The sequence below is a fragment of the Amia ocellicauda genome, chromosome 6 (genome assembly GCF_036373705.1).
Source record: "Amia ocellicauda isolate fAmiCal2 chromosome 6, fAmiCal2.hap1, whole genome shotgun sequence".
Lineage (NCBI taxonomy): Eukaryota > Metazoa > Chordata > Actinopteri > Amiiformes > Amiidae > Amia > Amia ocellicauda.
In genome coordinates, this window is record NC_089855.1 from 27,930,264 (window position 1) to 27,943,413 (window position 13,150).

Below are 13,150 nucleotides of genomic sequence, written 5' to 3' on the forward strand. Positions count from 1 at the left end.
AGAAATGTTGGCCCATATTGATAGGATAGCATCTTGCAGTTGATGGAGATTTGTGGGATGCACATCCAGGGCACGAAGCTCCCGTTCCACCACATCCCAAAGATGCTCTATTGGGTTGAGATCTGGTGACTGTGGGGGCCAGTTTAGTACAGTGAACTCATTGTCATGTTCAAGAAACCAATTTGAAATGATTCGACCTTTGTGACATGGTGCATTATCCTGCTGGAAGTAGCCATCAGAGGATGGGTACATGGTGGTCATAAAGGGATGGACATGGTCAGAAACAATGCTCAGGTAGGCCGTGGCATTTAAACGATGCCAATTGGCACTAAGGGGCCTAAAGTGTGCCAAGAAAACATCCCCCACACCATTACACCACCACCACCAGCCTGCACAGTGGTGACAAGGCATGATGGATCCATGTTCTCATTCTGTTTACGCCAAATTCTGACTCTACCATCTGAATGTCTCAACAGAAATCGAGACTCATCAGACCAGGCAACATTTTTCCAGTCTTCAACTGTCCAATTTTGGTGAGCTTGTGCAAATTGTAGCCTCTTTTTCCTATTTGTAGTGGAGATGAGTGGTACCCGGTGGGGTCTTCTGCTGTTGTAGCCCATCCGCCTCAAGGTTGTACGTGTTGTGGCTTCACAAATGCTTTGCTGCATACCTCGGTTGTAACGAGTGGTTATTTCAGTCAAAGTTGCTCTTCTATCAGCTTGAATCAGTCGGCCCATTCTCCTCTGACCTCTAGCATCAACAAGGCATTTTCGCCCACAGGACTGCCGCATACTGGATGTTTTTCCCTTTTCACACCATTCTTTGTAAACCCTAGAAATGGTTGTGCGTGAAAATCCCAGTAACTGAGCAGATTGTGAAATACTCAGACCGGCCCGTCTGGCACCAACAACCATGCCACGCTCAAAATTGCTTAAATCACCTTTCTTTCCCATTCAGACATTCAGTTTGGAGTTCAGGAGATTGTCTTGACCAGGACCACACCCCTAAATGCATTGAAGCAACTGCCATGTGATTGGTTGGTTAGATAATTGCATTAATGAGAAATTGAACAGGTGTTCCTAATAATCCTTTAGGTGAGTGTATATATGCATTCATTAAATGTATTTGAAATTTCACATTTACATAAAATATTTGTTAAATAGCAAAAATGTATTTTACTAATAATAAGTTATTTTACAGTGGACAATGCAACTGCAAAAGTATTTATAACAACAAAATAAAAAGAATGGCAATGGTGGTATTGAGGGCTGATAGAATTGAGACACAGACAATAAGTAAGAAGTATTTTGTATTTTATTTTATTAAGGTTTTTGGTAGTGTCATATTCAAGCCCAGAGTTTAAATTAACTTAACAGAGTTAAGTTAGGATTATATATATATATATATATATATATATATATTGATGGTTATATTATGTTATATATACAGCTCTGGAAAAAATTAAGAGACCACTGCAAAATTATCAGTTGCTCTGGTTTTACTGGTTATAGGTATGTGTTTGGGTAAAATGAACATTTTTGTTTTATTCTATAAACTACTGACAACATTTCTCCCAAATTCCAAATAAAAACATGAATGGAATGGCTGCCATACATGTAGAGATGCTGATTTAAGAAAAAATTGCAGTGGTCAAATCATTTTTTTCCAGAGCTGTATATGTATATGTGTGTGTGTGTGTAAATATACACATATATCTTAGTCTTTTGCATGTAATTTTACCTAAAAAGAATGGCTTTCTTTTTTCTGTCCCTACACATCCTCTTTCCATTTCCTCTCAAAATATCAACAAAGTAATAATCCATAAAGCAACAATTATTTACAAGTATTATTTAAAATAATTAATTCACAGAACATTCTTCCGTAAGAATAAAACATGTCATGAAATACAATTATGTAATATACTTTAGCTGGAGTGAGGAAGTATTATATAAAAACAATTTTTACTATTTTTTATATGATGTTCATGTAGGTTAAACATGATTTTTATTTATCTTGGCTTCGTTAGTCCTGTATTCCAAACCTGGATAGTTGCACACATATATATATATATATATATATATATACACAAACATAATAACAGGAAAAAAAATGTTACAAATGAGAGGAAACTTTGCCAATCTTTAACATCAAATAACCCTCTGTTAATGCTGACTGCCTTTACATAAGTCTCACCTGCCCTTATCCACATTAGGTAAGTTAGAAATGTTGCTGTAGATGCTACTTTTCATTATTAAAGTTCACCACTTCATATTTTTCTTAAAAGAAAAAATAAACACTGTACATTTAAAAAACTCTTTTCCAGGTTTATATCTTGGTCTGTTTAATATCAACGTCTTCATAATCATTACTCTGCGTTTTGTCCATCTCAAGTTCGTTTTTCTGGTCTTCCTTGCTAAACTGGGCTTCAATCTCGGTGGGGTCCACATAGGTGTAGAAGTAGGCCATGATGGCAAAAACGATGCAGACAGCGATGAGGAGTGCAGCAAAGAGGATGTATTCGGCCCACTGTGTGTGGTATGAAAAGAGTTACAGTGAGAGAAATTAATTTCACCCCTGAAAGCAAAACATTAATACGCTCAAAAGGTGCACCACTTAACAATAAACCTAATAAAGTATTGTAATGACAGAGTACAGTAAGTATAGTTTTGTACTGTATAAAACACTGGTTCATCTCCATATTTATCTAAATAACTAAACAAAATAATATGTAGATTCCATCCTTTTGGTTTTTGAGGCCTGAGACCACCACCCACACTTCACCAATGATGTTCAACAAAATCTTTCCCTATTCCCTATTATTCCATTGATCTTAAGCGTTCAGTGACTAGTTAGAGTAGTTAGTGTATATACCTGATCAGGGAGCTGGGCAGCTTCTGCTACAATCAGCACAATTATGTTTCCAACAGCCACAGTGAACAGCCAGCCTGCCTGCAGGACGGATTTCATGTTGCTAGGTGCCTGGAAAGCAAAAGAACGAGAGTCAAAGATCTGTGCTTCTTGTAAATGGAAACTAATCTACAAAACAGATTGAAATGTTCGTCAGTGGAGGTCCACCTACTGTACCTGCGAGTAGGAGAACTCCAGCCCGGTGACTGAGAAGACAACCTCACCGGCTGTCATGAGGAAGTACTGTGGAATCTGCCAGGCCATGTGTATAGTGTTGGGTTTGATGTCTTCCACAAAATGGATGCCGTTAACTGGTATTTCCCCGTCTTGAGTTGTACACTGAACAGAAAACCAGACAAGACCATCATGTTAAACACTTATTGTAATATTGAAGCCATTGTCAGTACTTTTTTGGGAGAGTTAGGGCTACAAATAACATGACATATACCATTTCCGAGATGATAACAGTGAAAGAGCTTCCGAATCCAAAGCTTCTTGATGCCACACATTGGATTGCACCGTTTTCAATCTGAAAGGTGTTCCTGAAAAAAGTAGGAAGATTATAATATTATAGATGTTTAAAAATAACACTAAATTACACAATAATAACAGATGTGTATACTGCAGACTACATGAATAAACTATATTCTAGCTTGATAAAAAGAACTGAGAAGCCTTGAGCTAAAATTAATAGAAATGCAAAATAGAGCAAAAACAAACATATTCATATCTAATAACTTTTGCCTTTAGTTCCATGAGGGGTTTTATTTTGAAAGTCTGACAGAAGACTAACTGAAATACCAGTTCCTGTAAATTGTGTAGAAAGCTGGGAGTGGGGGATTAAATTGAATACATCCAGAGCTCTGGAGGTCAGCAAACAACACTGGAAAATATAATTGTTGTACTTACTGTCCTTCTTTCAGCAGGCTGTAATTAGACTGTGAAAAGGGCTCAATCATTCCCAAATTTCCAGCCCCTGTTGAAATATTCAACGTTGTACTGAAGGAGTTCACAAATCTGTGGACAAACAATGACAAATTGAAAAATTACAATGAGGAAACATTTAAAATTTACATTAAACATCCAAATTAAATGAAACATTTAAATGAATGTTGCTTCTTTATTTACAGTAATATAATCTTGCCTAAATATAAGATTCAGGATTTGTTTTTCTTTTACATCTCTTTTACCAGGATGAAAAGACCAGTAAAGAGATACTGTATGGCCTTGTACTCCCCTTAGAAAGCATTTAACATTAATTTTATTCTTTTACTTCAGAAAAGGTTCTTGCATTGTGTCACGGCTTCACAGTCATTAACTATGGCCAAATCAAAACTACTTATAAATGTGATTGGATACAGGTTTGTTACAAGGGATTCGGTAAGACAATGTTTTAACGTGGCAATATCACATTAACAAATGCCTAATTCCCGTCAGTTTATTACCAAAGGAACAGTCTGTTGACTGGCTGCAGACATTAGAGGTACGGGTCTCTCTCTCTTTTTATTGTTTTGCTTTGTGCAAGTGTTGTGGTAGCATTATATCAGAATTAATGAAGAGGTTTGGTAAATGTTGTTTTGAGATGCCTTAATACTGATATCTGTGAAACAGGATGTGTTCATAGACTGCAACTGTAAAAAGAAAATGATGTGTTCACACAATCCAACAAGATAAGCTTTATTTTAATTCCCAATCACCAAGTCACCATCATTACATTCTTTATCTAAATATGGACAATATATTATGTGGAATGTTTGGAGTATAAACAGGAATTATACAGTTGAGCTAAGTGGCCTCTGCTTTAAATCAAATTAACAAACAAACAAACAAACAAACTCCACCTGAACGCACCTTATTGCATTGTTTCCTTGCTCTGGCTTGGAATTAATGTCATCAATCTATAGAGACAGAAATGTTGTGTTAGCAATTTAAAATTAACATTTTCTTCTCTTAATTTCTTGATACCATCCTTATTTGATGCAGTTTAGGATATACAGGATTAAATCAGGCGTAAAGGACATTTTCTCATCAATGTGTATATACTTGCTCTTTCTGTAACAAAAAAACACAACCAAAAAAACAAATGCAAAGCCTTCTTGGTTAAGGAAGAGCAGCAATGCTTACTCTATGCTTTCCTCTCATATACTTTAGAAATGTGGGTAAAGTTCAGCCTAACTTCATGTAAAGAGTACATAGTAAGTTTTTTAATCATGTACTAACAGACTTAAACAGTTTACCAACTTACCAACTTAATTTGTTTATTTTTGTTTATGAGTAGTGACTGACGAGCTCCACTCTGGAAGGTTAAACTCAGGCTCGTAGCATTTGTTCCATCGGTGAAAGATAAACTAGACAAATCTTTGGTTAGGATTTGTTGATAACCAATGTCCTGGAAAGAATATAAGAGAAACAAAATTGGGTCTTCTTGCACAGAGCATCATTTCCCACCAATTCTGGCTTATCAATACAGATATTTCAACTATAGAAAACTAATGATTAATTGCTAATGAATTGTTTTCATTACGAGACAAACTACAGTATTTAGATGTTATTTCCTTTTATTGAGAGAAATAAAAGACAAAATCGATTAACATAGGGTGTATTAGGGTTACACAAATTGTATATTATATATTTTTGTTTTGCTTTGTTCTTGTGGATTTGTTTTCGTGACACGTCACTGATATTTTGTGTTAACTGGAGTCTTGCTTGCCACATATCTTCAATTTAACAATAATAATAATAATAAAATAATAATAATAACAATAATTTGCATTTATATAGTCAACTTTTATCCTGAGGGATCCCAAATCATGTTACAATTAAGAGACAATTAACCAGGACATTGGGGTTAGCACCCCCATACTTTCAAACAGTACCATGTGATCTCTAATCACCTAAGGACCAAAGGATGGTACCTATAGCACAATGCAATCCAGTGTTTTATAATTCCAGAAATAGGCAATTGAGTTGATTGAAAGTGTATAGATTTTGTTCTTCCATGATGAATTTACCTCAAATGGTTGAACTGTGAACGTTTGACTGGTATCCCTAACGTCAAAAGTCAAGGGGACATCACCCATGTTCAAGACTTTGAGCTGAGTTTGGCCTGCTCCGGGGAAATTCGGAAGGGTTGTCTAGGAAAGAGCACAAACTGACACATTTATAGTGATACACCAGGAAATGAGCTGCCCGGTTTGCAGCTGCTTAACTGACATCACTCACAGACCTTGCAGAAATGTATAGGAAGGGAGCTGAAGATAGGGCAAACACTGTTCCCCTCCTTTTGTGAACCACACAGCTTGATGGCATATTTCCTTGCCTTAGTAACAGTTTGCAAGGACCAGCAGAGAGAAACATTCAAATATTAAAAGAATCGGGGATCAGATTTCACTCAAGCGCATTCTGAAGTGTTCTAGAGCTCCCTCAACAGGAAATAAACAGTAGACCATGTGTACGTTACGCGCAATCTCCAGATGTACTTGTTGCCACCAATTTAGAACTGATGTTTCGCTCTCTCTAAATCTATTTTGATTGTATTTCACATTTGATTTGATTTGTGCATGTGTATATATATTTTTTTTGTTCACTTTATTGTTGTTGTCACTTATGTGCCGTGTCCTGCACTGCGAATATAAAGCTGCACGCCCTGGGCAGTTAGATGTAACACAGGTTTGTCCTCGGCCAGTGCCGCAGTTCACCCTGGGCTTTCCATTAACACCTCAACACGTGCTTTATTACACTTACGTCGATCTGGATCTGGACCAGCGCTGCCACAACGAAAGCTATGGCCGCAAGCAACATCCCCACAGTCATTTTCCTCAGCGGCCTGGAACACACAGCAGGCACACCATTATTGCTGGCTTCTTTTGTATTTGAGGTCAAATCCTGAGCTGTTTAATGTCTAAGTCATAAATGGTGAAGATTTAGGAGTTCCCATTCATAAACAATTGCCTGATACAGAATAGCGGACACAGTTTCTCTGAAGATCACAGTTACTTGCAGATTTTTGTTATCAACTGCATTCAACAGCCTAAGAAATACCTTTGACACCTAGGATAACAATAGTGTGAAGACACAGCAAAACAGTAGGTTGACAACTAGTAATAATCTACTTCTTGTGATTGTTAGTGTCCAATATGAAGATTTAGAAGAATATTATTCTAACAATTTTACAATAAATCTGCTTTGTTGGAGTAGCACACTTTTTCAAAGCCAAGTAAGATGACTTACGTGAAGTTCAGGTGGCACTTTTCTATTAAGGGATAGAGAAGCCCATCCACAACTGGTACCAATACCAAGATAAGGATTGGGTTAACAGTCTGTCAAAACAAACACAAATATATAATTTCAGTGCATTACAAATGCATTCAGTGGTATGAAGAGATAACTCAGATGACAAGACAGTGGAAGGTACTGTGTTTCAGACTTACCTGCATCTGGTCTGGCTGAATTACAATCGCTCCCTAAAATGAAGACAAAATACAGAACTTAATAAGGAGCAACACAAACCACAAAGGAAAATTACTTCTAAAATAATTCCTTCCATCAAAGCTGTCACAGGTTATTTAAAACTTACAAAGTTTCCATCCATGGTGGTGGCTTGCAGTGTCCATCTTGATCCCTAAACATAAAACAAGTTCATTTCAGTTGATGCAACATAGAACACACAGAGCAGAATACCGAAAGTCATTGCCACAGCAGTTTAATCCTCCCTTTTCAATAATAGCAATGAAAAAATAAGTCAGTTGCACAGGTCTGCCTTATAATTGAATTTCTTGCTGCAATCTGCGGCTTGAAGCAATGTGATTTTAAAGAATACCTCATTGAAGTAAATGACTCCTAATTGAGGAATTAGATGTTTAATTGATTATATTTGTCATAAAGCAACTGAAACATGATTCATATGATATTAAGCCCAAAACATCTTGCTAGGGTCAAGGAGAACATCAGCAATACAGCGCCATGAGTTGTTGAGATTACCTGTTGATCAAACAGTGCCCAAAACATGGGGAGTGGGATGTACAAGAACAGCACTTTCAAAACCATCTTGATCTGAGCTATAAGAAGATTCTACATGGAGAGAGGGAGGGAGAAGAAGAGTGAGAGGAAGAGGTTATTTCAGTGTGTGAAAATACAACAGTATTGCTTTCCTTCATGCACACTGGGACAATAATCAGTAATCAAGCCAACGTACATCATACTTTTCTGTGGCCCAGTCCATCCAATGCTCTCTTTTGGGGAACTCATTACCTCTGTGCCTCCATCTGTTCTTCAAGGCAAACTACAGGGGAGTAAACCAAACCATAAACACAAGCTGGTGCTGTTGATAACAAGAGTGTAAAATAATGATGCAAGGTATTTGTTGACAATTGAAGGGGCTTCTGACTGAGGATATTGAATGAAAATTAGGTACTCCTCTAGCTCAATGTTTATTTCTTATTAGATAGTTTCAGTACATAATAGAGGGTGCATCAGCACACTCAGCTTCATATTTAAAGAGTAATTTGATTCATTTTGTATCCATGTGACAGACAACTTCAACATGAATCTAAAGCATGAAGGCAAATGTAAAACAAGATCTCAGTAGTATTGCAACCTAGGTACCCTTTCTAAAAACATAAAGCAGAATTTGTGCATGGGAAATTTCACTCAGACTGAAATGAGAAACGCGGCTCAAAAAAAGATAAGAGGATACACATCTAACTGTGATATGAATAATTAGTCAATTAATGAATACTTTTAAGAATATAATAGTTATAACAGGAATGTGTGCTGACTCACCCCAATGCATTTACAGACTTTCAGCATGATGTTGCCCTTAGGGTCTGTCTTGGTGTACATGTTGCTTCCAATGATGAACACCACTACCGAACACAGAGAAGCACAGAAGTGATAGAAATGACCCCCACAGTTGGGTTTCAAATGGTGGCTAGAGTGAACAGGATGTAGAATCATGTGTAGGCTTCATATTGTATCTTCATACTTTGCTTGAAGCATTGTAGGTCAGAAAATGATTTATTAAGGACCAAAATGGAGTGTAATATACTATAAAACTGGTACACCTGAGAGAGAGAGAGAGAGAGAGAGAGAGAGAGAGAGAGAAACTTACCCAAGGCAATAACCATCAAAGCTGCTGGAACACCAAAGGCCAAAGGATAGCATTTCTGCTGGCTGTTGATTCCACACTCCTGAGCTGTAGGATTAGAGACAACGGAAAGGGGAACTTAAAGTCTGCCAAGGTCAGGAAATGAATAAGAAATGCAAGTCATGATTTATTATATATATTCAATTATTTTATTTTGTGCTATTAACAGTAAGTAATTATCTGAATCACATACAGTATTGATTTCTACAATCAATATCAATACTTAAGTTGTACAACTCTTTGGACAGTACTTCCTTTATAGATTTTCTTTGTAGGATTTCCAAAGAAATTCACATGCTGTGGATTTTGACTTGGCTGTCATTATTTTTGAGTCAGATATGACCTTTTACAGGCTCAAAACATGAGATCACTCTCCAAAACCTCCATTTGCTGCTCTCCACAATGTGTGTCCACAGTACACACAGCGGAGGGAGATAAAGCAGCTTTTCAGTGATAAGCCAATGACACACAAACTGCCTTATCTCCACAGTGCTCAGCCAAGTGCATGCTGTATCACAGAAAACCAAAGGCACCTGTGATTTCTTGTATTATTTCCTCATACACATCCAAATGTTTAAATCTGGCTCCCCCAAAGCTAAGGCACGAATTAGTGAACTGCTCCCAAGTTGCCTTCAATAACACAAAAGCAAGAGAAAAGTGGGTACTTGTCCCTAAAAGCCATAAGCTGATGAACAGTTATTTTCTATAACTCGGGAGCTCCTACCTCTGAGAATTGGAGTAATGACAGTGGACAGCAGACTCCCGGCATTGATGGAAAGATAGAATATGGAGAAGAATGTGCTTCTCTGTTTCTCCTTCAAAACAGAACAAAAATAGAGATTGGACCTTTCATCTAGGCTTATGACAAAATGTAGTAATGATGTTTAAACAACAAACAAATTAAACTAATACAATTTCACCGTTAACATTGTGAAATAGACTCCGCCCCATCCATTATACAGGCTCTTGTGAAACCTCTGTCTTGTGAGACAGAGACACTTCCAAGAATATGAAGGGCTTTGCAGAAGATCAATATTCTGTTACAAATGCTCTTGAGACTGATAGTGCAAGGGGAAGGGGGGGGCAGACAGGCAGGGAGGGAATCAGAGAAACAACACCAAGGATCCTCTACTGACTTGGTGGTCCTCAAACTGGTCTCCACCGAAAGCTGCAACGCAGGGCTTGATCCCTCCAGTGCCCAGAGCGATAAGGAGAAGACCAATCATGGAGAGGGCACTGAAAAAAAAAGAGACAAATGTAGAGCACTGTCAACTGTTTATTTCTTTATTACAAGCGGATTAGGTCTATATTCATGACTACCTAGTTTTAAACAGCCCAGTTCTATGCAGACTAATTAGATATGTATTGGGTACTAAACAGTGACCAGGTCTATTCTCCTATGTGAGTCAGAACAAATAAGGAAGCTCTTTATTTCAATCATAGCTACTTGATGTTTCTTGACTAATAAGTAATCAAAGCATTATACTAGTGGCCTAAATGCTGAATATATATGCCTATAAGTGATGCTTAAAATAAACAGGTACCAGAACCCATGAAGAGTGACAAGGCTCGACTGCGGATGAAGTGATAATCCAGTGGATGTTTTACTGAAGCAAATCGTGTTTGTGAAACTATTGTACGTAATGCATGCACCCAGTGCTACCACACTCTGCTCTCTGGCAGTAATATAAAGCCCTCTTTGTCGTGTGTGAACTCACATGTGTAGGGTGAGGTTGTCAGGATTCCCGTCATGGTTTGTGTCTGTGATGTCGTGGACAGCACTGATGGCCATCACAACCTGCCCAATGGTGTAGACGATGGACAAGTAGATGATGGTCCTGTAAAATGAAAGAAAGAAAGATCAGAAAAAGTCGACTTCAGAATCCTGGCTGTATGTAGGTCAATATATATTATTCAAAAGTAAGGATGCAAAAGTGCAACATATTTCCACAAGCTGAAACAGTCTTTTCGGTGGCCTGGCTTCCCTCCAGATTTTAATCGTGGATTGTATTGGAAATCATGGCAACAGATATCTGTGCAGGAGTATCTGAATGGCATTTTGGTCAGTCGTTTCAGATCAGACACTCACTTGAACTTCCCCAGCCATGAGTCAGCCACTATAGCTCCCAGGATAGGGGTCAGGTAGCAGAGGGCCACAAAAGTGTGGTAGATGGATGTTGCCATGTCATCGTCCCAGCGGAGGAAGTACCGGAAGTACAGGACGAGCACAGCTGCATTAGAGAACAGAGGGAGAGCATTGTGGATCAGCTTTCTGTGGCAGAGCAAGGCAGAGTGATCCACGGTCCAACTGCACCTGAGACACGCAAGTCAACCAGTCCTCACCTCGCATCCCATAGTAGGAGAATCGTTCGCAGAACTCATTGACGACAATGAAGAATATGCTGAGGGGGTAGCCGCAGACCTCCACCTAGGTTAGAGAAACCCACAATAAAGAACTGGAATGACACCATGTGCAATGTGACTGATATTGGGAAATGCATTTGAGACATACAACAATAATTTAAGAGCTCTAATAATGTATACATTATATATAAATAGAATTCATTTACAATTAGGACAACTGCTGGTAAATTTGTCAAATGTGAAGAAATGTAACATTCTGTTTGGTGGGTCTGAAAAAGATATAATGAAATGTCAACACATTTTTTGAAAAACTACCATTACTTGTTAATTTGTGGTTGTTTTATTACTTTTGTATTTGATTATTTCATATATTCTTTTAATTATTCTTTAAGTTATTCATATACTTCTCCAAAACAAAAAAAGAAACATTTTATTCAAATATATAAAAATAAATCCAGTCAGAGTGATTGGCCTAAAATGGTTTTATCCTGTCTTAGATAGATACAGCTCTAAAAGTGGAAGGGTAGCACACCTGCACCTTGATGTCTAAAAATTGCATTATGCAGAACATTCTTGTAAGCTTTTATACTTGTCACCACAATACAACCAATAACAAAAATATGAAATTCATACCTTAGATTTAGCCTTCTTTTCTTTGTCTTTCTCTGCATAAAATAAAACCAGTAACCATAAGTTCCATGAATAAATTTGCAAAAAAACACAAAGACAGATAAAGGTACCTCCACAATGTGAAGCAAAATTTTTAATATTTTGCGCTTCATCCAAAATAAGTTTGAGCTTTGTTCGTTTTTTTTATGTTTATGATAAAATCGTAATAAATATAAAGTTTTTTCTGGAAATTGTCTCCTAGTACTCTCCTTCAAATGCTCACAATATGGGTTTTACTCATATTACAATTCAATGCAATGAGCCATTAATGATTTTGCAAAGAAATGTATCTGCTTAATATTGTTGTTGGAAGTTGGACTTCACACTGTAATATCAAAACGACTAGCTACAAATGTAAGATGTCTGTCACTGTACTCTACAGGGTGCTGTAGAATTATAACACTTCCAACAAAATAATGTATTATTAAAGTACTACTACTACTACTGCTAATAATAAGATTAATAAGATTATTAGTAATAGTAATGAATCTGTATATATAGCTGAATATCCTGAAGTGTAAACCACCCCAACACATTACTCTGTACTTGTGCTGAGAGCTTTAAACTCTGAAAAAACTATGTACAAACCAGTCATGATTGTGGTTTCCTCGTCCTCTCTCTGTAAGTATCCTTGGGCAAAAAGGAGAGAACAATTATGGTAGACCTGACTTTATGGTTTAAAACAAGGGACTTGAACCATTTATCATCTGACATGCAATTGGTCTACAACGTTATTCCCTCCCCGAAGGATGATCCCAGACTGCCCCCTTGTCTTTATTGACTTGTTAGCACACAAGTGGCAGAAAAAAAAGTATTTACAGTGCAATGACCCTCTGTTGATTAACTTGCAAAAGGAGGAAGGTGATTAATCAGTTAAATATTACGTTAACACTGGGTACAGGAGGGGCTGGTTAGAGCTCTAGATTTCTTCTGCAGGCATATAAATGGTTGCAGTTTTCAGCTAATTTAACTGAACCCTGATTGTTTGCAGTCCTTGAACAATATGATTTAAATAACATACACATTTGGATTTAAATTGCATTGTCTACAATCTAGGTATTTGTT

At 37.3% G+C, this 13,150-nt stretch overlaps 1 protein-coding gene across 1 annotated transcript; it reads right to left on the reverse strand.

Moving 5' to 3' along the window:
• Positions 1 to 1,296: 1,296 nt before the first annotated feature.
• On the reverse strand, positions 1,297 to 12,747 carry LOC136751275 (solute carrier family 15 member 1). The gene is made up of 23 exons (XM_066706741.1): positions 12,674 to 12,747; positions 12,050 to 12,081; positions 11,396 to 11,480; positions 11,142 to 11,283; positions 10,771 to 10,890; positions 10,189 to 10,288; positions 9,777 to 9,867; positions 9,017 to 9,100; positions 8,689 to 8,771; positions 8,102 to 8,188; positions 7,888 to 7,977; positions 7,484 to 7,528; positions 7,338 to 7,370; positions 7,138 to 7,226; positions 6,652 to 6,733; positions 5,919 to 6,041; positions 5,153 to 5,296; positions 4,759 to 4,805; positions 3,817 to 3,924; positions 3,356 to 3,449; positions 3,085 to 3,246; positions 2,872 to 2,979; positions 1,297 to 2,526 (listed from the first exon to the last, which is right to left on the reverse strand). Exons 1-23 carry the CDS (start codon positions 12,678 to 12,680, stop codon positions 2,326 to 2,328), a joined length of 2,157 nt encoding a protein of 718 aa, XP_066562838.1. The 5' UTR covers positions 12,681 to 12,747; the 3' UTR covers positions 1,297 to 2,325.
• Between the last annotated feature and the right edge of the window lie 403 nt (positions 12,748 to 13,150).

Bases quoted from the DNA above. Each gene is read 5' to 3' on its own strand.
- LOC136751275 (XM_066706741.1), bottom strand. The intron at 11,481-12,049 runs GTATGAATTTCA...TCTCTAACCTAG, and splicing joins AAAAGAAGGCTAAATCTAAG to GTGGAGGTCTGCGGCTACCC. The intron at 5,297-5,918 runs GTAAATTCATCA...TATTCTTTCCAG, and splicing joins TCACAGTTCAACCATTTGAG to GACATTGGTTATCAACAAAT.